Source organism: Manihot esculenta, chromosome 9 (genome assembly GCF_001659605.2).
Source record: "Manihot esculenta cultivar AM560-2 chromosome 9, M.esculenta_v8, whole genome shotgun sequence".
Lineage (NCBI taxonomy): Eukaryota > Viridiplantae > Streptophyta > Magnoliopsida > Malpighiales > Euphorbiaceae > Manihot > Manihot esculenta.
In genome coordinates, this window is record NC_035169.2 from 30,603,018 (window position 1) to 30,629,625 (window position 26,608).

The window sequence follows — 26,608 nt, forward strand, 5'->3', positions numbered from 1 at the left end:
GAAATACAGCACGCACATGAAATGAAAGGTCAAACAACTGGCAGTGTCTCACAACTACCAGTCTCTTGATAGAGAAGACTGATCGGTAACCTCAGTAGCTTCCTCACCTTCCGCTACATGGCCTCTTCTCCGCAGAGACTCCAAGGTATCTTCATTTCTGTATCAATTTTTTCCATCTAGGGTTAGGGTTAGGGAGTTCAAGTCTTGCTTATAAAACTCCAATCATCTCCGACTCACTTTTGATCTTGTTTACTTTCTTTAGAATGGCCCAAGCAGGACAAAGTTCTGCTTCGTCTTCTTCTTCTTCTTTTAGTCCAGTTGACAGGGGCTCTGGAGCTGCTGCTTCTCCTTCTGTTGCTTCTTCCATCAATGGGGAGTCTTCTGGCGCTGCGTCATCGTCTTATTCTGGAGCTCGCGAAGAAGAGCATCAATTTGGAGAGTTAGAGTCGGAGCAGCAACACATTGGACTATCTCGAGGAATTTTTTTTGCCTTCAATAGTGCATCAGCGATTAGAGATGATACTTGGTCTTGCGTCATTGTAGTCCTCACCTTTTGGTTCTTCGGTTGGTATTTTTAGGAATTCTTCTTTTTTTCCTTTTAATTTTAGTTTAGTTCGTGATGGAAGTAATTGATTCTTAGTCGTGCATTTTTGGAGTGGCCAGTACTAATAGACCATGTTCTTCTTCTTTTTTTTATTATTATTTAAAGTTGAATTTGCTTGTTACTTTCATAATTTGACCATGACCTGTTGATTTTTCAGTATCAATGACTTTGATTTTGGGAGTCTATGGTTCTGTGACTATAATCTTAGGACCCAATTCCTCAGCTCTTATTCAACCGAGTCCCTTATTTGTGCAGTCAATAAAGGTAAGTTTGCCTTTCGATTTGCAGTTCCTTTTGGTGCTGTGTCATAATTTTCATTAATTTGGATAGGCTGTCACTAGGTGGAAGAGGTGGATAGTAATAATCCTGGGCTAATTCTAAATGGTTTTTATAAACCTCCATCACTTGATGTTGTGAAGTCGTGGACCAAATCTGTTAACGTCTCTGTTCCAGCAGATTCTCATAAGGCAAGTTCAGTTTTCAGATAATGTTGTCTACAATATGTCAATGCAATTATTATTGAATGTATTTATTTTTTTTTTAGTAATAAGATAATAGAGTATGAATCATTTTATCTTTACAGGAGTGGCTATATTTCCTGAATGAGGGATCTCAAATAAATATTTCATACTGTGTGAACTCCCCAAGCTCCTCCCTTTTTCTTGTCATTGCCCAAGGTACATTTAGAAATTAGAACACCTTTATTAGATATCCTTTGCTAAATTATCTCTTTATCTTCCCTACTTTTTCCTATTTCTTAGAAGGCATGCAAAACGCCAAGTTTATGGAAGTAGACCGCTTGATCCTTTTTTCATGCATAAAGATTTGACAAAATCATATTCTTAGGGAATACACATGAAAGCATCAAACCATGGAAGTTGAATGCCTTCATTCTTTTTTTTTATTTTATTTTTTTTGGGGGGGGGGGGGGGTGGTTCTTTCTGTATACAGTTTGGATGTATCCTTATGTGCCAGCGAAACATCTAAGAGTACAGTAGCCATCCTAATGAATAATATTGCAAAGAAATCCGCATAATCTCATATTTCTGAAGCATCAGGACTATATATTCTCATAGGTTCTCATTGCTCATTGCTTTTAGTGGCAAATGGTGCTCACAAGTATGTTGTAGATGATGCAGTCACACAAGTGAAGTGAATTCAATGGAAAGCAACCTTCTAATCTTCTGTTGATTCACCTTTAATCACACATCTGATTTTTATAATGCTGTTGGCTTCTTAATCATTGTGCAAACCCAAGAATAACATGTAACGTGGCTAATTTATCCATATTTTTCTCTCACTTGATCATGATTCATGAATGTTGATGTTGACTTTTGGGATTAGCAAGTTTATTTAAAGATAGCAAGAAACTAAGAAGTTATTACTTTGCCTTTTGAAGATTTTTGGGAGAATTTAGAGAATTCTTGTATTTCCCTCTTAATCTTTACAATTGGTTTATATGACTATTTATATACAAAGAATTATATCTAAACAGGAAGCAAATAATCAAATAATAATTACAGAGATAATTAAGGATCATAATCAAATCAAATCAAATCATATCCCTAGAATCAGTTAGGATTAGCAAATAAGTCAACACTCCCCCTTAAGTTGGTGCAAAGATGTCGCACATGTCCAACTTACAAATCAGATTATGGTAGATCTTGTTGTTGAGCCATTTAGTAAACACATCTGCAAGTTGCCCAGTAGAAGTCACATAAACTATGCTCAAGACACCGTCTGTTAATTTTTCTTTAATGAAGTGCCGATCAATTTCAATGTGTTTCGTTCGGTCATATTGGACTGGATTTTGTGCTATATTTATAGCAGCTTTATTGTCACAATATAAAGTTATCTTGTCTCTCTCGAGCAACCTCAACTCCTCCAATAACTTCTGTAACCATAAGAGTTCACACACACCTCGGATCATTGCTCTGTATTCTGCTTCAACACTTGACCGAGCAACAACACTTTGTTTTTTGCTCCTCCAGGTGACAAGGTTCCCTCCCACAACTGTGCAGTAGCCAGAGGTGGATCTTCTGTCATCGAGAGATCCTGCCCAATCTGCATATGTAAAAGCTTCAACTCGGAGGTAACCATGTTTGGAGTAAAGAAGTCCTTTACCTGGCGCAGACTTTAGGTATCTTAAGATGCGAAGTACAGCTTGCATATGAGTCTCGTGAAGGTCATGTATGAATTGACTGACTAAGCTAACAACATAGACTATATCCGGTCGAGTGTGTGAGAGATAAATCAACCTTCCTACCAATCTCTGGTATCTTTCAATATCCACGGACTCACCAGTTCCTGCTTCCAGCTTGTGATTACTTTCAATGGGAGATTCTGCTGGTTTACACCCCATCATACCAGTTTCTTCCAACAGATCCAGAATGTACTTTCTTTGGGAGATGAAAATTCCTTTTTCTGATCTAGCCACCTCGATACCTAGGAAATATTGCAGTTTTCCTAGATCTTTGATTTCAAATTCTTGGGCTAACAACCTCTTTAGTTGAGTCATTTCCTCTTTGTCATTGCCTGTCACCACTATATCATCAACATAAACAATAAGAATGGTGATCTTATCGTTGTGATGTTTGATAAACAGAGTGTGATCAGCATTGCTTTGTTGGTAACTAAAGGACATCATGGCTCTGCTAAACCTGTCAAACCAAGCTCTAGGAGATTGTTTTAGCCCATACAAAGCCTTTTTTAACCTGCACACCTTTCCTTGTGTCTTCTCATCAGCGAACCCAGGAGGAATTTCCATGAACACTTCTTCCTCTAAATCTCCATGGAGGAAAGCATTCTTCACATCAAACTATTGCAAGTCCCAGTCCAAGTTGGTTGCGCAGGATAACAAAACTCTGATTGAGTTCATTTTTGCAACTGGGGCAGATGTCTCTTGGTAATCCACTCCATAGGTTTGGGTGAATCCTTTAGCAACCAATCTGGCCTTAAACCGTTCAATTGTTCCATCAGCTTTGTGTTTCACTGTGAACACCTATTTACAGCCAACGAGTTTCTTTTCAGGTGGGAGAGTGACAAGCTCCCAAGTCTCATTTTTAGCCAATGCTTTCATCTCTTCAATCATTGCTTTCTTCCATTTAGGATCTGCAAAAACTTTCTTCCAATCCTGTGGAATAGACACAGAGGAAATAGACAAGGCAAAGACTCTATAGGAAGGAGATAAAGATTCATAAGAAACAAAGTTAGAAATAGGGTGTTTAGTACAAGATCTGACCCCTTTTCTTTGTGCAATAGGTTTATCTAAGTCATTGAAATATTCAAGAGTTGTGGGTAACTCACCAGAAGAAAGAGTTGTGGGTAACTCATCAGAAGAAGATTCATGACTGGGTAACTCACCAGGAGAAGATTCTTGACTCTGAGTAGACTGCATAATGGCTTCTTTTGCCTTGTCTCTCCTCGAATACCTTCTCAAATCTGGCTTGTCCAAACGACCAGTTCTCTCTCCTTGATTGGACATCTCCTCCTGTCTACTAGAACTCAAACTTTCTAGTTGAACCATATCATTCAGAATCACAGAATTCGGGATCACCTCTTCTTGCTCATTATTCTCCCCCTGAAGAGGTGAGTGGGTGGTACTGAAGTAGGGTTTAGTTTCTCAGAAGGTGACATCCATACTAACTAAGTATTTCCTAGAGAGAGGATGATAACACTTGTATCCCTTCTGTGTTGGAGAATACCCAACAAACACACATTTAAGGGCCTTGGGATCCAGTTTTCCTGCCGTTCTAGTATGAACAAAGCAAATACACCCAAATACTTTTGGTGGAACAACGTATGAATTCTTCCCTTGTAGAACTGCCAAAGGACTCATAAAGTCAAGGGACTTGAGAGACATTCATTGATAAGATAAGCAGATGCAAGAATTGCATCTCCCCAATATGCTTTGAGTAGATTCATAGTGAACATAAAAGATCGAGCTACCTCCAATAGATGCCTATTTTTCCTCTCAGCAACGCCATTTTGAGCACTAGTATAAGGACAACTAGTCGGTGTACTATCCCATTACTCTCCAAATAAGCAGAAAAGCTATTATCCATGTATTCTCTTCCATTGTCAGTTTTCAAAATTTTCACTTTAGTATCAAATTGAGTACAAACCATCTTATGAAAGGATTGAAAACAAGAAAAGACATCACTTTTAGCTTTAATCAAATAGATCCAAGTCATTCGAGTGCAACAATCAATAAAGGTGACAAATCATCGATTACCAGACAAGGAGACAGTTTGAGTAGGCCCCCAAACATCAGAATGAATAGTCGCAAAAGGAATTTGACTTTTATTATGACTCAAAGGATAGGATGTTCTAGTGTGTTTAGCATACTCACAAGCATCACAAAATAGAGAATCAAACTGAGTTCTAGCAAACAAATTAGGATAAAGTTTTTCTAAGGCAAAAAATGATGGATGCCTTAACCGTCTGTGCCACTGTATTATTTTCTGATTGACATCCTTATTTTCTCCAAAACAGGCTTGAGATATCGAAGAACCTGGATCACCCTCTAACATATATAAGCCATCATGCAGCCTACCATTGCCAATCCTCTTTCCTGTGTGAAGATCCTGAATAACACAATGATCAGGAAAGAATTCAATTTTACAATTAAGGGCATTGGTAATAGCACTGACAGATAAAAGGTTGACAGGAAAGTGGGGAACATGAAGGACAAATGTTCCGGATATGGGAGTAAAAGAGCCATCAGCAATTCTGACACTATCTTTGGTTAGAGAAGGAAAATAATTGAGAAAGCTTTTAGAAGAGCCTATCATGTGTCTATTCGCACCAGAATCGATAATCCATGGAACATTATTAAGAGAAGAAGCATTACCTGACTTTACAAAGTTAGATGTGGCACCGGAGGACGAGGAATCAGAGTTAGGAATCGAGATCCTTTTACCTTTTGCCATGGTAAAGATTTGTGAACCGTGAAAGAATAGGAGGTACCCAAGGTTGTACACACAAGAGAGCCCAATCGATTCTCCAAAGGACTGGGTAGCAGCACGGGAAGGCCGGAAAGATGGTCGGAATTGTCGCCGAAGTGATCGGAGCTGCGAAGCAGCGTCAGGCGATTGGTCACGCGCCGGGAAAGGGAGGCGCGTGAGCCTCACGTGCGGGCTTTTCCGGCGTCGGAGCTGGGCGATCGGCCGGCGACAGTCCTGGTGCCGGCGGTGAGAGGAGGAAAGGCTCCTAGATGGGTTAGTACTAAAAAAGGTAGATCTAGGGTTTTGAAACCCTAAAGAGGAAAAAATTAAATTTGAACCCTAAAATCAGGAAAAGGCTCTGATACCATGAAGATTTTTTGGAGAATTTAGAGAATTCTTGTACTTCTCTCTTAATCTTTACAATTGGTTTATATGACTATTTATATACAAAAAATTATATCTAAACAGGAAACAAATAATTAAATAATAATTACAGAGATAATTAAGGATCCTAATCAAATTAAATCAAATCATATTCCTAGAATCAGTTAGGATTAGCATATAAGTCAACACCTTTATTTGTTGATCATGAGACAGAAAGCATGAACATTTGAGTCTCTTCGCTAGTTAGATCTGTGGTAATACAAAAGTTTCCTTAACATATTGCCATAATAGATATGCTTGAATTAAACCATCAAATCACAATCCATTCATGCCACAATGACTCAGATATGTCTGCCAAACTGAACTTTCTCCTTGCACCTTTCTTTTTGTCCATATATAATGGCTTTTGTCAGTTTAATTTAGCACTCAGCTGTGTATAACCTCATTGTCAATATAACTATAGCAAGCAGGTTTCCAATATTTCCATCTTCTTCCTTTATATATTTCATGCAATGGCCATTACATACAACTGCATATTTTATGACTTTGTATAATATGAGCAAGCTTAACATAAGTGCAAAAAAGCTTCAGCGATTATCCATCTCTAGAATTTAATGTTCATATTAGGAAATTTTATAAACTTTATTCTTTTAACTTGTATCGATTAATTAGCTTTTGTATTTTATTTCCATAATTTCCGAAGCATAAATTGCAGGTACTGAAGGCCTTTCTCAATGGCTGGAGGACCCAACATATCCAAACACCACTTTATCATGGAATGTCGTTCATGGTGAGGAGATAGAAGTTGAGAAGAATGCATGTTCATTTTTTTTAACTCTTTTTTTTTCTGTGCAGGAAGTGGTATTATCCACCAGAAAATACTGAAATCTTCAAGTTATTATGTTGCAGCAGGGAACCTGAACTCAGGGGATGTAGAGGTAATTGCAGGAAAAAAACCTGACCTACGTTTTGTTTCATTAATTGGTTTCTCCATCTTGCAGGAATGTTGCACAAGCATGTAATTTAATTGGGATCTAAATGTATTTTTTCTTATATTACTGACCACAATTAAAAGTGTTTCTTTGGCGTCCACATATGTGATTTTTGTATTATGGAAAAAGCTAAAAGAAGATGAATTTGCAATAGAAAAAAAGAGTCTAAAAAGGCTTTATTATTATAATATCTGCTGATGACAAAGCAAGTTGCACATACAAAAACCCCAATTCCAACTTGAACCACACAAAACTTATAATTTGATACCATAACAAAGGAACATGAGAACCCAAACTGTAACAGCCCGGAAACCGGTACCCCTCTAGTAACGGCCCGACCTGCTCGGCGCTAGGATTCAGATCGGCTTAAGGCCGCCGGAACCCGTAGCAAGCCTCTAAACATCCTGAACTCTAGGTATAATCCCATACATGATCAACATTTTCATAAAACTTAAACTTTGATCTCATAAAACCTTTAAAACTTATTTTTCTTACATCAGCTTGACCTATGCATGGAAACATAGAACCTCATACCAGATGGGTCATCAAGCTTGCTTTAAAACATATCCGCTTTGGGTCAAGGGATTGAAACCCTTTCTTCCCTCACGGGCCATTGAAAACTCATAACATTAAAACATTTTCTCAAGATCATGCATAACAAAAAGGGATTTACCAACACTCTAGGCAAAGCACAATTCTACACATCTCATGCTACAACACATGGCATATCTATACTTTTCTTAACTTGGCTCTATCTCTTTATAACATTACTCTTTCTATTCATCATATTCTTATTATACATAAGGACCATACATCAAGTCCATCTATCATCATGCTCATGTCCACCACTAAACTATGCAAGCAACAAACATACATAGTATTACATAACATATCATCTCTTTAGCAACTTACATTACATAACTATCACTATCTCCATAACATATACAATAAGCATCTCTCCTTATACATAAACATAAACAAAACAAGCTAAGCTGTTACAACCAAACATGGCAACCCATGCTTGAACCTCTTCTATCCCATAGTTCTTCTGACTTACTCTGGCTTGACATACTCTGGTCCTGCAAAACTGGGGGTAAGGGAATGGGGTGAGCTACAAGAGCCCAGTGAGTAGAAACAGAGAAAAAACATTTGATTTAGTTCCTCCATTTTTAGGTATATTATTATGCCTTTTATTGTTCCACCCTTTTTATGTATTTTATTATAAAGACATTTTATTCAATCTATTATTCTTCTTAATCATGCATTCATGAAATGCGTCATATCACAATTATAACACAACAAACATCTCACCCCCGCTTGAGTTCACGCTAGCAAATCTCTTCCTCTTGCGGGTGATTTTAGAGGGTTCACGTAACGTCCTTCCCCTCAGGGTTAGACATGACCCCAACATTCCCTCTGTCAAAACTTGGCCCCGAAGAAGCTCTCATGGGGCTTTCCTACATGTACTCGCCCGATTGACAAAGACTCATTGACAGACTTGCGGGCTATTGAGGTCGCCTTGGTCCACCCATCTCATCATCACATACATAGCACATTATGCAATGCGTCACCTTCGTGAAACTAGTGCAATCATCCTATAACATATAAACATGGTGCATGGGCATGGTGAACTAGTGCAAACATCCTATTACATAACATGATGTATGAGTATGCTTTAAGCATTAGATTTTCTTAAAGTAAAAGATTGAGTTAGTTCTACTCACCTGAAGCCACTGCTCAATAAACTCAGGGTCAACTAGCACTGAAGCTAGACACCTCTCCTCAGGTCCAATCCTACACAGATGGACTCACATGAGGTACTAAACACACTCTAACAACTCATAAGAAACTCCCCAAAAACCCCTCTAAACATCACTTAAACATGCATGGAAAACAGCCATGAAAAGGCTGGACAGGCACTTTCGGCGGCACCTTCGGCGGCCGAAAGTCTCCTCCAGAGACGAAACTCGGGTAGGTTCGGCGGCACCTTCGGCGGCCGAACCCTCTCTCCAGAGACGAAAGTCAGACACTTTCGGCGGCCGAACATTACCTTCGGCGGCCGAAAGTCTGCTTTCAAGCCACAACTCAACTTTCGGGGGCAAGGTTAGGCGGCCAAACCATGCATCCAAAGGCACGTTCGGCGGCCGAAACCACCTTCGGCGGCCGAACCTGAGTTCATCCAGAACTCAGCCTTCGTGCATACCAGCCTCCCAAACCTCACAAAACAACCCCAAACCTCACATACTCTCTCCCAAGCATGCATACACACTCCCACAAGCATAGAGAGCAAAGAAACTAACTTAAACTCCTCAACACATCATCACATAACATACATTGGGCATAAAACCCACATAAACCCTTAACATGCATATCTACCCATTCTAACATAAAACCTTCATAAAACTTACTTAAAACTTCATGAAAACTCAAGGGAAACCAAGATCTACACTTACCTCTTGAAGATCGAGGGTTGGTGCGATCCCTAACTCGGAGGCGTGGAGAATCCAAGCTCCAAAAGCTCCAAGCTCCCAAAACTTCTATTTTTGCTTCAAAACTTCAAACCAAGGGTAGATCTTATGAAAACTTGAAGGATTTTGAAGAGAAGACACACAAGCAACCAAGGGAGGGCAGAAACTCACCTGAGTTCGAGAATGGGGAGAAAACTCGCCCATTTCCGATCTGAGGGCCTTATATAGGTGGCCTGGTCATCAACCTTCGGCAGCCTAACGTGCCCCCTAAACTCATGCAAGTTCGGCGGCCGAACCTCACTTTCGGCGGCCGAACCTTGGCTTGCTCCCACAAGACTTTCGGAGGCCAAAGGCGCTCCCGAAGTCTTCACATGTTCGGCGGCCGAACTTCACTTTCGGCGGCCGAACCTGGCAAACGCCTCCTTGGTCTTTTCTCTTCAAAACTCAACTCTTTTCTATTTAAAACCATAAAACACTTAAAAACATTTTAGAAAACCTTTCCTTTACCCTTGCTCTACCCCCCAAAGAGGATCCGACACCCGAGATTCCACCGGACGGTAGGAATTCCGATGTCTGAACGAGCGGGGTCTTACATTCTTCCCCCCTTACAGAACATTCGTCCCCGAATGTTCAAACAAAAACACAAACAAACAATCAAAACCTCAAACTTGCGCTTGAACGCCACAAGCTTCTGCTGCGCTACTCTGATCCTTCTCTCTTCTTTCTTCACTGATCTTACTCTTCTCTTCTGCTTTCTATTCTACTCTTACTCTTCTCTGCTATACTCTTACTCTCTGCAGGTACCATCCCGAAAGGAAAGAGAGAAATGGTTATGGGTACCAAGCACCACCTCTGAACCAAACTCTACCTCCCTGATTGATGGCCAACCTGACACTAGCCTGAAACCTCTGAACACTCGCTCTATCTATGGCACCAGGGCTGGTTCCTAGACCTGCCTGCTGCCCTCTCAAACTCAACTAAAACTCTCTACTAACCATTCCGATACACTCTACGAGCCTGACAGCTGACATCAACCTTCTAGGCATCCTACACGGTCCTCTCTGAAGCCTACCTCAGACCCACTCTGCATTTCGATCCCGACCACCTTGCGCTGCAGACGCAAGTATCACCAGCTCCACAAGTAGAAAACCAATCCATCCCCCGGCTGACATCCAGACAATCAAGTCTAGGACCTCATGCACGGGTGGAAGGCATCTACCCTCATCGGACGCTGGCCTGAATCTCAGCCACAGATGGATCCTACCCGGGTCTACTAACCCAGAGAGAACACTCTACACCCAGAAGCTATCAACTCAACCTCTCAAAGGCTCCTAGAGCAACAACAGAAAAGGGAAACACACTAGAGCACAAACACACACATCAGAACATGAACAAGTGAGCGTACCTGGCATCACTGCGTTCGATGTGTCTGCTCCCCTTCCTGGAACACTGGCTTGGGCCACAGCACCTAAAGCTCGCTGCTGGGACCACACCCTCCTGGGCGCAGTAGGACAATCACGTGCGAAGTGCCCTTCCTGTCCGCACCTGAAGCATGCCGTTGTCCCAACTCGACAAGGCCCTCTGTGCAACCTTCCGCACCTCAAACATCTTGTAGGACCTCGGCCAAAACTCGAACCATCTTCAGCATCTAGCCTAAACCTCTTCCACAACCTACCCTTCCTAGTCCTGCCCCATTGCTTAGGGGCTCTGGCTCTTCCCCACTTTCTACCTCTCTTGGTAGCTGTACTCAGCATGGAGGGATCAACTTCTCCTGAACTTGAACTCTTAGAATCCTTAGACTTTTCCATACTTTCCTCATCCATGTTCACTTGCAAACTAACATCCCTCCTCTGTACCATAACTTCTCTGCAGACTTCTACAGACCTTTCAGGGTCGCTTGCTCTGTCATCTCCACCTGACCTTGCAAGGGGAAAAGGCTCACTTTCCCACTCAGATGGATCTGACTCCATAGAGCTCCTAGCACCTTGCATCTCAGCTTGTCTGAAACACAACAGGCACACAAGCACACATAAGCATCACATCACATCATGTGGTCCATGACAAACACATGAACTCACAACACATAGCATGTCATCATATCATATGGTCCATGTGATACACACATGACCCCTCATGCAACATATATCATGGATGAACCTGTCACCTACAGCCTACAACATAGCAGAACATGCCATGACCAACTGTGCCAAGGGCCACTCTTGGTCGCTCAGCTCATCTCATATCAGTACATATCATGCCATCTCGCAGCTAAGGGACTATCAACATCCATAATACAACATAAATGCACATGCATCACACATGGCATTACATATCATCAAGCAAGACAGGACTCCTCATCCTATCCTAGTGGACATGATCTTACTCTTAATCTTTCTTAATGTGTTTGCCCTCCTAACATCTAGCACAACCTCTTTCCGATGTCTGAGCATCTTCGCATCAAAACACCGTACTCTCGAGGAACCGATGCTTTGATACCAACTGTAACAGCCCGGAAACCGGTACCCCTCTAGTAACGGCCCGACCTGCTCGGCGCTAGGATTCAGATCGGCTTAAGGCCGCCGGAACCCGTAGCAAGCCTCTAAACATCCTGAACTCTAGGTATAATCCCATACATGATCAACATTTTCATAAAACTTAAACTTTGATCTCATAAAACCTTTAAAACTTATTTTTCTTACATCAGCTTGACCTATGCATGGAAACATAGAACCTCATACCAGATGGGTCATCAAGCTTGCTTTAAAACATATCCGCTTTGGGTCAAGGGATTGAAACCCTTTCTTCCCTCACGGGCCATTGAAAACTCATAACATTAAAACATTTTCTCAAGATCATGCATAACAAAAAGGGATTTACCAACACTCTAGGCAAAGCACAATTCTACACATCTCATGCTACAACACATGGCATATCTATACTTTTCTTAACTTGGCTCTATCTCTTTATAACATTACTCTTTCTATTCATCATATTCTTATTATACATAAGGACCATACATCAAGTCCATCTATCATCATGCTCATGTCCACCACTAAACTATGCAAGCAACAAACATACATAGTATTACATAACATATCATCTCTTTAGCAACTTACATTACATAACTATCACTATCTCCATAACATATACAATAAGCATCTCTCCTTATACATAAACATAAACAAAACAAGCTAAGCTGTTACAACCAAACATGGCAACCCATGCTTGAACCTCTTCTATCCCATAGTTCTTCTGACTTACTCTGGCTTGACATACTCTGGTCCTGCAAAACTGGGGGTAAGGGAATGGGGTGAGCTACAAGAGCCCAGTGAGTAGAAACAGAGAAAAAACATTTGATTTAGTTCCTCCATTTTTAGGTATATTATTATGCCTTTTATTGTTCCACCCTTTTTATGTATTTTATTATAAAGACATTTTATTCAATCTATTATTCTTCTTAATCATGCATTCATGAAATGCGTCATATCACAATTATAACACAACAAACATCTCACCCCCGCTTGAGTTCACGCTAGCAAATCTCTTCCTCTTGCGGGTGATTTTAGAGGGTTCACGTAACGTCCTTCCCCTCAGGGTTAGACATGACCCCAACATTCCCTCTGTCAAAACTTGGCCCCGAAGAAGCTCTCATGGGGCTTTCCTACATGTACTCGCCCGATTGACAAAGACTCATTGACAGACTTGCGGGCTATTGAGGTCGCCTTGGTCCACCCATCTCATCATCACATACATAGCACATTATGCAATGCGTCACCTTCGTGAAACTAGTGCAATCATCCTATAACATATAAACATGGTGCATGGGCATGGTGAACTAGTGCAAACATCCTATTACATAACATGATGTATGAGTATGCTTTAAGCATTAGATTTTCTTAAAGTAAAAGATTGAGTTAGTTCTACTCACCTGAAGCCACTGCTCAATAAACTCAGGGTCAACTAGCACTGAAGCTAGACACCTCTCCTCAGGTCCAATCCTACACAGATGGACTCACATGAGGTACTAAACACACTCTAACAACTCATAAGAAACTCCCCAAAAACCCCTCTAAACATCACTTAAACATGCATGGAAAACAGCCATGAAAAGGCTGGACAGGCACTTTCGGCGGCACCTTCGGCGGCCGAAAGTCTCCTCCAGAGACGAAACTCGGGTAGGTTCGGCGGCACCTTCGGCGGCCGAACCCTCTCTCCAGAGACGAAAGTCAGACACTTTCGGCGGCCGAACATTACCTTCGGCGGCCGAAAGTCTGCTTTCAAGCCACAACTCAACTTTCGGGGGCAAGGTTAGGCGGCCAAACCATGCATCCAAAGGCACGTTCGGCGGCCGAAACCACCTTCGGCGGCCGAACCTGAGTTCATCCAGAACTCAGCCTTCGTGCATACCAGCCTCCCAAACCTCACAAAACAACCCCAAACCTCACATACTCTCTCCCAAGCATGCATACACACTCCCACAAGCATAGAGAGCAAAGAAACTAACTTAAACTCCTCAACACATCATCACATAACATACATTGGGCATAAAACCCACATAAACCCTTAACATGCATATCTACCCATTCTAACATAAAACCTTCATAAAACTTACTTAAAACTTCATGAAAACTCAAGGGAAACCAAGATCTACACTTACCTCTTGAAGATCGAGGGTTGGTGCGATCCCTAACTCGGAGGCGTGGAGAATCCAAGCTCCAAAAGCTCCAAGCTCCCAAAACTTCTATTTTTGCTTCAAAACTTCAAACCAAGGGTAGATCTTATGAAAACTTGAAAGATTTTGAAGAGAAGACACACAAGCAACCAAGGGAGGGCAGAAACTCACCTGAGTTCGAGAATGGGGAGAAAACTCGCCCATTTCCGATCTGAGGGCCTTATATAGGTGGCCTGGTCATCAACCTTCGGCAGCCTAACGTGCCCCCTAAACTCATGCAAGTTCGGCGGCCGAACCTCACTTTCGGCGGCCGAACCTTGGCTTGCTCCCACAAGACTTTCGGAGGCCAAAGGCGCTCCCGAAGTCTTCACATGTTCGGCGGCCGAACTTCACTTTCGGCGGCCGAACCTGGCAAACGCCTCCTTGGTCTTTTCTCTTCAAAACTCAACTCTTTTCTATTTAAAACCATAAAACACTTAAAAACATTTTAGAAAACCTTTCCTTTACCCTTGCTCTACCCCCCAAAGAGGATCCGACACCCGAGATTCCACCGGACGGTAGGAATTCCGATGTCTGAACGAGCGGAAACATAGAACCTCATACCAGATGGGTCATCAAGCTTGCTTTAAAACATATCCGCTTTGGGTCAAGGGATTGAAACCCTTTCTTCCCTCACGGGCCATTGAAAACTCATAACATTAAAACATTTTCTCAAGATCATGCATAACAAAAAGGGATTAACCAACACTCAAGGCAAAGCACAATTCTATACATCTCATGCTACAACCCATGGCATATCTATACTTTTCTTAACTTGGCTCTATCTCTTTATATCATTACTCTTTCTATTCTTTCATATCCCTTACATACATGAGGACCATACATCAAGTCCATCTAACATGTCCATATAACATCATGTCCATAACTAAGCTATACAAGCAGACAAACATACATAGCATTACAAAACATATCATCTCTTTAGCAACTTACATTACATAACTATCACTATCTCCATAACATATACAATAAGCATCTCTCCTTATACATAAACATAAACAAAACAAGCTAAGCTGTTACAACCAAACATGGCAACCCATGCTTGAACCTCTTCTATCCCATAGTTCTTCTGACTTACTCTGGCTTGACATACTCTGGTCCTGCAAAACTGGGGGTAAGGGAATGGGGTGAGCTACAAGAGCCCAGTGAGTAGAAACAGAGAAAAAACATTTGATTTAGTTCCTCCATTTTTAGGTATATTATTATGCCTTTTATTGTTCCACCCTTTTTATGTATTTTATTATAAAGACATTTTATTCAATCTATTATTCTTCTTAATCATGCATTCATGAAATGCGTCATATCACAATTATAACACAACAAACATCTCACCCCCGCTTGAGTTCACGCTAGCAAATCTCTTCCTCTTGCGGGTGATTTTAGAGGGTTCACGTAACGTCCTTCCCCTCAGGGTTAGACATGACCCCAACATTCCCTCTGTCAAAACTTGGCCCCGAAGAAGCTCTCATGGGGCTTTCCTACATGTACTCGCCCGATTGACAAAGACTCATTGACAGACTTGCGGGCTATTGAGGTCGCCTTGGTCCACCCATCTCATCATCACATACATAGCACATTATGCAATGCGTCACCTTCGTGAAACTAGTGCAATCATCCTATAACATATAAACATGGTGCATGGGCATGGTGAACTAGTGCAAACATCCTATTACATAACATGATGTATGAGTATGCTTTAAGCATTAGATTTTCTTAAAGTAAAAGATTGAGTTAGTTCTACTCACCTGAAGCCACTGCTCAATAAACTCAGGGTCAACTAGCACTGAAGCTAGACACCTCTCCTCAGGTCCAATCCTACACAGATGGACTCACATGAGGTACTAAACACACTCTAACAACTCATAAGAAACTCCCCAAAAACCCCTCTAAACATCACTTAAACATGCATGGAAAACAGCCATGAAAAGGCTGGACAGGCACTTTCGGCGGCACCTTCGGCGGCCGAAAGTCTCCTCCAGAGACGAAACTCGGGTAGGTTCGGCGGCACCTTCGGCGGCCGAACCCTCTCTCCAGAGACGAAAGTCAGACACTTTCGGCGGCCGAACATTACCTTCGGCGGCCGAAAGTCTGCTTTCAAGCCACAACTCAACTTTCGGGGGCAAGGTTAGGCGGCCAAACCATGCATCCAAAGGCACGTTCGGCGGCCGAAACCACCTTCGGCGGCCGAAAGTCTGCTTTCAAGCCACAACTCAACTTTCGGGGGCAAGGTTAGGCGGCCAAACCATGCATCCAAAGGCACGTTCGGCGGCCGAAACCACCTTCGGCGGCCGAACCTGAGTTCATCCAGAACTCAGCCTTCGTGCATACCAGCCTCCCAAACCTCACAAAACAACCCCAAACCTCACATACTCTCTCCCAAGCATGCATACACACTCCCACAAGCATAGAGAGCAAAGAAACTAACTTAAACTCCTCAACACATCATCACATAACATACATTGGGCATAAAACCCACATAAACCCTTAACATGCATATCTACCCATTCTAACATAAAACCTTCATAAAACTTACTTAAAACTTCATGAAAACTCAAGGGAAACCAAGATCTACACTTACCTCTTGAAGATCGAGGGTTGGTGCGATCCCTAACTCGGAGGCGTGGAGAATCCAAGCTCCAAAAGCTCCAAGCTCCCAAAACTTCTATTTTTGCTTCAAAACTTCAAACCAAGGGTAGATCTTATGAAAACTTGAAGGATTTTGAAGAGAAGACACACAAGCAACCAAGGGAGGGCAGAAACTCACCTGAGTTCGAGAATGGGGAGAAAACTCGCCCATTTCCGATCTGAGGGCCTTATATAGGTGGCCTGGTCATCAACCTTCGGCAGCCTAACGTGCCCCCTAAACTCATGCAAGTTCGGCGGCCGAACCTCACTTTCGGCGGCCGAACCTTGGCTTGCTCCCACAAGACTTTCGGAGGCCAAAGGCGCTCCCGAAGTCTTCACATGTTCGGCGGCCGAACTTCACTTTCGGCGGCCGAACCTGGCAAACGCCTCCTTGGTATTTTCTCTTCAAAACTCAACTCTTTTCTATTTAAAACCATAAAACACTTAAAAACATTTTAGAAAACCTTTCCTTTACCCTTGCTCTACCCCCCAAAGAGGATCCGACACCCGAGATTCCACCAGACGGTAGGAATTCCGATGTCTGAACGAGCGGGGTCTTACACAAACCATATATAAGAAGCCTTGACTTGTCAATGTTGTGATCATAAATTACTTATTCAAATATTTGTTCAATGCACTTATTCTGCAATCTTTTTTTGTTGACAAATTGGAGAGCATTTATACTATTTGGAACTGAAAAGTTTGGTTCCATGTCCCAAATTAAGCCTTTATCTGAAGGTTAGCCTTTTAATTATGGAACTGGTCCTCTGCTACAATTCAAAGCAACCCAGTACCCTATTGTAAAGCCAGAGAGAGGGAAAAAGTGGGAGCTAGATTGGCAGAGCAGTGAAACTTGAGGCTCAGACTACATGTCTTTATTTGTATAAAAATCATAAAAAACAAAAATAAATTATGATGTGTCTGTGTATGTATTGCAAATGTCTCTTATTCTTTTATGTTTATCTATATTGATGTTGCACTCATGAAACTTTATTTTACCTCTAAAGATGGGAACATGAAGAGGGAAATAATTGTTATCATTAGTTGGAATTTATCTTGCTGCAACCTATTGCCCAAATTCAATATTGCAGATGTCACTTGTTCTTGTGTGTTTATCCATGTTGATATAGCACTCATGAAACTTTTTTACCTCTAAAGATAGGAATATGAGGAGGCAAATGGTTGTGTTCACTAGTTGAAATTTATCTTGTTTGCAATTTGTAGTCCAACTTCAAATTTCAATCTGTATCTCCAGTGCTTTTAGGAATGTTAGAGTACAAACATAATCTGTACATAATTAAAAGAGATTATATAATTATAGGTTAATTGATTGCTAGAGGATTCTTAGGAGTTGCCTTAATAAGACCTTGTAATATGTATATATATACACACTTCAATAGAGAAAACACACTGAAATTGTCTAATTATTCCTTATCTTGTTACATGGTATCAAAGCCTTTGAGCTAATTTTGGGTGTCTGTTTTTTTGGGATTTTTGGAATTGAGAAATTAGTTGTTGGGTCACCAAGTTTGGGTGTCTGTTTGGTTTCACCGCCGGCACAGGGAGAGGCGTAGCATCATTTTCGGCTATTCCTGAGAAAACGGTGACCGGAGCTTCCGCGAGTGGTGCTCACGCGCCGATCCAAGCCGTTTGACTTCCGGTTTCTTCCCCAACAGTCGCCTGATCATTTGCGGCACATTTCTGATGGAACTCCAACCATCCCATGTTGATTGGCAAGTGTTCTTTAGTGGTAGCCTACTGTTCACTAGGTTTGGTTCTGTTGTCTTTCTTTAATTCGTTTGAAGATATAGAATTTTGGTTGAAATAGTTTCTGACAGTAAGAACTATATTATTAAAATTATCCCAACGTCTCCGGTAGCGGCTGAGACAGGTAAAACTTGTCTTACTTCCTCTTCATATAAATGAGTAATTGATTCTGGTGCCATAGATCACATGGTAGGTAATTTTCATATTTTTACTAGCTTTCGATCTTATAAAGTACCTTCTCCTATTACTATAGCTGATGGGTCAACCTATAACGTTGAGGGTTCTGGAACTGTTAAACCTACTCCTATTACTCTATCATCCATGCTAAGTTTATCGGTGAGTAAACTTACTAAAGACCTAAACTATTGTATTTCCTTTTTTTTTTCTGATCATTGTCTCATTCAGGATCTTGTGACGAAGCAGATTATTAGTAAAAGACATATATCTGGGAATTTCTACACTTTGAATGCATGTGTGTCTCGGTTTGTTGCTTGCTCCAGTGTCGTATCTCCATTCAAAATATATTGTCGATTGGAACATCCTTCTTTACCGGTTTTGAAGAAGCTATGTCCTTAATTTCATGAGATATCTTCACTGGAATGTGAGTCATGTCATTTTGCAAAACATCATCGAAACTCTTTAAGTCCTAGAGTCAATAAACGAGTTAAGTCTGCTTTTAAATTAGTTCATTCAGATGTTTGGGGCTCATATCCAGTTGGATCTAGGACTAGATTCAAATATTTTATCACTTTTGTAGATGATTACTCTAGAATGACTTAGATTTATTTTATGAAGCATCGTTCGGAAGTGTTTTTCTTTTTCCTGCCTTTTGTGCTGAAATCAAAACTCAATTTAATATTTCTGTGCAAATTTTGCGAAGCGACAATGCTAAAGAATATATGTCAGAATCATTCCAAGCTTATATAACTCAACATAGTATTCTTCACCAATCGTCATGTGTTGATACATCTGCTCAAAATGGGGTAGTTGAAAGGAAGGATCGATATTTCCTTGAGACTGCTCGAGCTTTGTTGTTTCAAATACAAGTTCCTAAGCAATTTTGGGCCGATACTGTCTCTACTGCATGCTTTCTTATTAATCGCATGCCCTCCACAGTGCTAAATGATAATACTCCTTATAATGTCCTCTTTCCTAAGAAATTATTATTTCCTCTGAAACCATGACTTTTTGACATCACTTGCTATATTCAGGATGTCAGACCTCATGCGACTAAACTTAATCCTAAAGCTTTAAAGTGCGTTTTTTTTTTGGATTCTCGCCTTCAGAAGAGATATCGGTGTTACTCTCCAGACTTCAACAAATACCTGATCGCAACAGATGTAGCCTTTTCTGAGTAAATTCTTTTTTATCCTGTTGCACAAACCTCTATGGCTCATCTATAGAATTATATCTGATGGTGGAAACTCTTCGAATATGCCTTCTACTGTACAATCTGATAGTAACATTCCTCCTAATATTCAGCCTCCTGTTAAACCATCAGTTGTTCAAGTTTACTCTCGGAGACCAAAACTGGTGATACATGTCCTGTACCAGAATCTTCTTCGCCATCGGATCCACCACCGAGTGACCTTGACCTCCCCATTAGTCTTCCTAAAGGTAAACGACAGTGTAAGTCTACCTATTCTGTTGCTATCTTTCTGTCTTATGATCACTTGTCTCCTTCTACTTCCTTAATTGTCTCTTTAGATTCTATTTCTCTGTGTAAGACAGTTAAAGAGGCTTTGGCTCATTCTGAATGGCGTGATGCAATGTTTGAGGAAATAAGGCTCTAAATGAAAATCATATTTGAGAACTAGTTGATTTACTCTCTAGCAAGAAGGTTGTGGGCTGTAAATGGATTTTTGCCATCAAAGTCATTCAGATGGTTCCATATCGAGACTTAAGACCTGCCTTGTCGCCAAAGGTTATGTACAAACCTATGGCGTTGACTATTCTGTCATTTTTTCTCCTGTGGCAAAAATAACCTTGGTTCGCTTGTTCATCTCCCTAGCTGCTTCTCAGCATTGGCCTTTACACCAGTTAGATATTAAGAATACATTTTTACGTGGTGACCTCTAAGAGGAAGTGTATATAGAGCAATCACCAGAGTTTGTTGCTCAGGGGAGTATGGAAAAGTCTATCGTTTGAAGAAATCTTTGTATGGTTTGAAGCAGATCCTTGTGCATGGTTTGGCAAGTTCAGTGAAATTGTTCAAAATTTTGGGTTGAAAAAAAGCAAGTGTGACCATTCGGCCTTCTATAAAAATTCAGATACTGGTATTATTCTCCTTGTTGTATATATTGATGACATTGTTATTACAGGGAATGATAGTATAGGGATTTTTTCTCTCAAAAGTTACTTGCATGCGAGTTTTAATACCAAAAACTTAGGTCAGTTTAAGTATTTCTTAGAAGGCGAACTCTTGAGGAGTTAAAAGAAAATTTTCTTGTCTCAAAGAAAATATATCCTTGACTTACTTGTAGAAACTGGGAAGATGGGAGCTAAACTCTGTAGCACACCAATGATTCCTAATATGTGTCTCACAAAGGATGACGGAGACCCTTATGATGATCCAGAGAGGTATAGGAGGTTGGTTGGAAAACTGAACTACCTTACGGTACTCAGCCAGATATTGCTTTTACAATAAGCATCGCAAGTTAGTCCATATTTGCACCTAGCGGTGAAACATTAGACCGCTCTAGAATAAATTTTATATTATCTAAAAGGAACACATGGACTCGGTATACTTTAGAGTGATAATGGGCATACTGCACTTGAGTGTTTTTCTGATACTGATTGAGTAGAATCCAAAAGTGATAGAAGGTCGACTACAAGCTACTATGTATTTGTTGGAAGAAACTTAGTGTCTTAGAAAAGTAAAAAGCAAAATATGGTATCCAGATCCAGTGCTGAGTCAGAATACAGGGTCATGACTCAATCCACTTGCGAGATTTTGTAGATAAATTATCTGCCGAAAGAAGTTGGTATAAATGTTGCATCACCCGCAAAACTTTGGTGTGATAATCAGGCTGCTCTTCACATTGCTTCCAATCCAGTATACCACAAACAGACTAAGCATATTAAAGTTGATTGTCATTTCATCTGCAAGAAGATTCAAGAAAATTTAATTTTCACTGGTTATGTGTTATGTGAAGACAGGAGAGCAACTAGGTGATCTACTCACCAAATGGGCCTTGAATAGAATATCTTTAAAACAAGTTGGGTATGATAAATATCTATACTCTAACTTGAGGGAGAGTATTAAAGTGTGAACATAATCTATATATAATTAAGGGAGATTACATAATCATAGGCTAATTAATTGATAAAGGATTTTTAGAAGTTACCTTGTCAAACCTTTGTAATCTGTATATATACACACTTACTTTAATAGAGAAAACACACTGAAATTGTCCAGTTATTCCTTGTCTTGTAAAGAAAAAAAAATCTTTCAACAAAGTTAGGGTTTATGGTTTACCATATCAATATCTTAATGTTGGAGGAGCACATGATGTTGGAAGATCTTGTTAAAAGAACTCAAGTTCTTAATGTAATGAATGGTTAGAAATAGTGTTATAGCTGGCATACAAATCTAAGATAGACTCAGTCAACAATCACAAAATAAAGAGAAAGAAATAAGCATGGTCACAAGATTTATGGGTTCAATTGTAAGGTCTCATCTACAATCAAGATAGAGATAAAACAAATTTTATTTTGATGGAAAAGGCAAAATACAATCCCTCACAATACTCTCAAATCCTGACCCAAATGTATTTCCCGGAACTCTCATACTAATGCAATATGCAAAAAAATGTAATATTTGTACTAGTTTGTACCGCCCATTCCACAAACCTCACAAAGTATTCCTTTAGGTCGTAGTCCTGACCTTTTGGTTTGTGTCTCAATTTGGGTCCATGAAAAACATGTCCAAATTCAAACAATTTATATAATGTATAATTTAGATATGGTGTTGTCATTGATCTTAAGAAATGGTGAAATCATCAACAACTTTTCTCTTGGATTGTTACTTGTTATACTGATACTGCAGCAGTTACCATGTTCTCTCTCTGCATAGCCATTTGCACTTTTTTACGAGTTTATTTTTAATTGTACAGCTGCAGCTAAACCTCAGTATAAAGGCTTTCCTTTACAATACAGCTGAAGCTTATTACTCGTGTACTTTCGTTGACGGCATATGTAGTTTGAGCATTCTGTTTCCAAATGGAAATGCTGCTGTCTTAACCTCGCCTGGTCCAGAAGATGTAAGTCTATGTACATGTTTACTTCAGCTTTTATGTGTTTTGAGCCATTATCTAAAACAAGAAAATTTACAGAATTGAAGAGGGACAAGCATGTATAAAAAGAAACCTAAATTCATATTTTGGGACTGTACCAAGGATAGTTGCACGTTAGTATACTGTGGATTCATCTCTACCCTTCTACTGCCAGAATGAGGTTACAGATTTACAAATGAATAGTCTGAAGTGACGTGGATTTTACAGATTTTCACCAAATATCCAAATAAATATAATCCCTATTAAGCTTAGTTGTGACAAGCTAAACTTTTGTTTATTATGATTTTCTTATTTCGTTCAGGATTCACCAAGTAATGAGTGGTATGTCAAAATGTCCTATGGACCGAGATGGGCAACATATGTTGTTGGCATAGGTATATTTCTGTTTTCTTTCAAACCTTTTACATATGGAGATAATATGCTTATTTGTTTATTTCTGCCTCTAGCTGCAATGACTGTGCTCATGTTGGCGGCATTCCACTTCTTGAACAAGTTCCGATGCATTCATGAAGAAGGGACTGGAGTTCAGAATGGCGAGGTGGATCCTGGGAGAGCTCCATTGCTTTCATATAAAGATGATGATCTCTCAAGCTGGGGATCTTCTTATGATTCTGTCTCAAATGATGAAGAGGATCTTGAAGATCTTCTAGCATTAGGTTCCTTAGAAGGAAAGTCATCAAGAGATGGTGAAAATGGCAATAATACCCGGCGTCTGTGTGCAATTTGCTTTGATGCTCCAAGGGACTGCTTCTTCCTCCCATGTGGGCACTGCGTTTCCTGTTTTGCATGCGGAACAAGGTAATTACTCATTTACTCTCCTAGCTATTAGCTGTTATATGTAGATCTGGAAATTGGTCTATTCTGGACTATAATACAACTATGTATTTCAAACTGAGAATAACAGTATACTGTGCCTATATCTTATGAGGACATGCCATACCCCAAACCTACCATACCTTTTGGATTAGCAATTGGCTTGGCAGATAGCATGGTTCTCTGAAGAATTCAGCACATCATATTTCAAAGAATAATGCAAGACTGCATGCATAAAATAACATGAATGTTTACAGTGAATTGGTTTGTTGTGAACCCATTTGTTTGGGCCTTTTGGTAATGGCATAAAGGAGCTAGTTGGTTATGTGTGAAATTATGTCATGCCATTTAAATTTAAGTTTTAGGTAAAATCGATGAATAATGATTTTACTTTCTTACCTTCTTGAACTAACTTGGAGCTCAAGTTGATTTTGTAGATCTCCAGTGGGCACCATTATAGAGCCAAATATGCGTAGAACAAGTTTATCTTTGTGCCGTGGTGATGGGCTATGGACAGATTTTTATGCTGTCATGATCTCTTACTCAGAATCAATACCTTACTAGGATTAAAACCCTAACTGAAGAAATAAGAGATTTAGAGAGTGAAGAAGAGAATTAGAGAGAAACAGAGGATGAGAGGAAAGAATTTCAGAGAATAGAGAGGAGCGTATTATTTCATTCAAAATCTGGAATGATCTTTACAAGGGATCTTGGCCCCTTCTTATATTCTTTACAACAGAATAACTGCTCATAACCAACTCAATCTTCTAGAAACTTCTTAACTGCACAATTGTCATCAACAATCCTCTCCAAACAGCTTCTTTCCCTCCAGTTACTAACCTTTATTCCTAATCCTCCTCCTACATGTGACATACCTTATCATTCATTAGGGGACAGGCAGTGGCTATTATAATGGGAATTACAGCTCTAAGGAATTTATAAATGACTTTAGATCTTTCAAGCTTTTAGGGATAAATTAAAAGTTTAATTGGCCAAACCATCAAAGTGTTTTGTCTCACTTCCCATGTATTTGGCTTCGTCCTTTTGGTTATAGTTACTTGTAAGAATTGTACAGAAAATTTGATGATGACATGCTTCTTGTCAATTTGCACAAACTTCTCACGTGACATTTATCTTGGCCAGTTGGCCTATAGGAAGCCAGTGAGGTCATTTGTTGTATTTTTTTATCTGCAGGATAGTGGAGGCTGCTGGTACTTGCCCCATATGTCGTAGGAATATGAAGAAGGTGAGGAAGATTTTTACCGTTTAAGCCTTTAAGAAGCAAGCATTATTTGTAGCACTTGCACAGCCCAGCTGAGTAACTTGTACTATTTCATTGGTAAGATTATTCCATTTCTTCCCTGTTGATGGATTTTGATAGAGTTGCGTTTGCCAAGGAAATTATAGGTGGGAGATCAAAAATGTTTTCAAGGTGAAATAAACATGCCTACTTGTTCGACTCAGACCTACGATCATGTAACTTTGTGTTTTGCTATAAAATTTCAGAATACATGTACTTAAAGTTGATATAATTCAAAGATGCATATGTTAATGATCATTTCTTTTGAAATAGTGTTCTTTGGAGCAGTAATTTATGCAGTACACGTTCATTCGGTTATGGTTGCAGTCAATGGTGATTCCCTTCTATTCTATTTAATTTGTTAGAGGGTAATTCATAGATTGTTTATGTGGATGATTGGAGTCATTTGCCTAGATGCTTCCCCGCCTAAACCATTGTCCTGCCCTGCAATCTCCTACAATGACATTGCTGAATTAATTAGCTACATTTTGAGAGAGATAAATGAAAAAAAAAAAAGGATTAGCTATTAATTACTGACTGTCCAATTAATGGTGTTAATATTTATGCTTTTTTTTTTAACTTTCCCTTGAATGTTCAAAATTATCGAGAATGGTTTCTGGAATTATATTGAGCATTAGAGAAAAGGTACATATAAGTTGACTGGTAGCCTTTATTTTGAAAAGTTGCTTTACATCTTCATTTTCATTTTATCTTTATCTTATTTGATAATTAATTTTTACAGTGATATAGCTATTAAACCCTGAACTTACAAAGTATGTACTGTTACAAACCTTTGAATTTTGCAAAAGTAAAATAAAAGATGAATGTGTATAAGTTATGACTATATAGTCATGCATTTTCATAAAATTGAAGTGTCAAGTGAAGTGCAATTAAAAGTGAACGTACTAAGTGATTTTTAATGCAAATGTCATATATACAAAATGAAACCCAAGTTGAGATTCTATTAGAGAGTATTTTCCTTTTTTTCGAAAATTGAGACTCATTGGTATGGTATATGACCTACGGCCTATTAGTAGATAAAAGCCCAATCCTTTTGCACATAAGTCCAAAGCCAATACAGGAAAGCTCAACGGAATAAAGTCTACGACTCAACACAAGACAAACCAAGAGAACTCAAGAGTCCTAAAACGAATCAGCTTAACCCGGCAGAACAAACCTCGATCTGTCAGCTCCATTAGAGAATATAAAGATCCTCCCCAAAGGTATTTTAGCTTTGACTCATTAAATCAAAATAGAAACGCATTTCAAAATAGTGGTTTAAATAAAGATCTAAATACTAGATACCAATAGTTCGAAACATTTTACACAACCACCCTTCTCAAAATTGCTTCATTCTCGCCTAAATCAACAATCTCGGAAACCATGAAGCTAGAAATAATCAATGTCAACTTGCTTCATAATGCTCAAATCACATTGGATCAATCAAGAAATCATGTGATGTAAAACCCAAGACTTTGTGTTAAAAAATTTCTATCACAAAACTTGAAAACAAATGAAATAAAAATAATTTTCATTAGTTGCTCTGTCACATTCCTAATTAATCTATGTAACTAAAAACGAAAATAATCAAATGATAATTCTGACTAAAAAATAGAACAATAAATACTTGATAAGTTAACTAATCATCTTTACGAAAAATAGAAAACCAATATAAGTTCGATTAA

At 39.7% G+C, this 26,608-nt stretch overlaps 1 protein-coding gene across 1 annotated transcript; it reads left to right on the forward strand.

Moving 5' to 3' along the window:
• Positions 1–25,241, forward strand: LOC110623365 (E3 ubiquitin-protein ligase APD2). Its single transcript, XM_021768281.2, has 11 exons — positions 1–145; positions 263–564; positions 762–868; positions 946–1,071; positions 1,188–1,281; positions 6,650–6,724; positions 6,790–6,872; positions 22,631–22,777; positions 23,112–23,184; positions 23,257–23,608; positions 24,818–25,241. Exons 2-11 carry the CDS (start codon positions 264–266, stop codon positions 24,891–24,893), a joined length of 1,434 nt encoding a protein of 477 aa, XP_021623973.1. The 5' UTR covers positions 1–145; position 263; the 3' UTR covers positions 24,894–25,241.
• Positions 25,242–26,608: the final 1,367 nt, after the last annotated feature.

What these genes read in the sequence shown, in the direction of transcription:
- LOC110623365 (XM_021768281.2), top strand. Translation starts at nt 264, where the DNA reads ATGGCCCAAGCAGGACAAAGTTCTGCTTCGTCTTCTTCTTCTTCTTTT. An exon ending in CCTCGCCTGGTCCAGAAGAT is followed by an intron (nt 22,778 to 23,111) that starts GTAAGTCTATGT and finishes TATTTCGTTCAG; the next exon opens with GATTCACCAAGTAATGAGTG. An exon ending in AACATATGTTGTTGGCATAG is followed by an intron (nt 23,185 to 23,256) that starts GTATATTTCTGT and finishes TTCTGCCTCTAG; the next exon opens with CTGCAATGACTGTGCTCATG.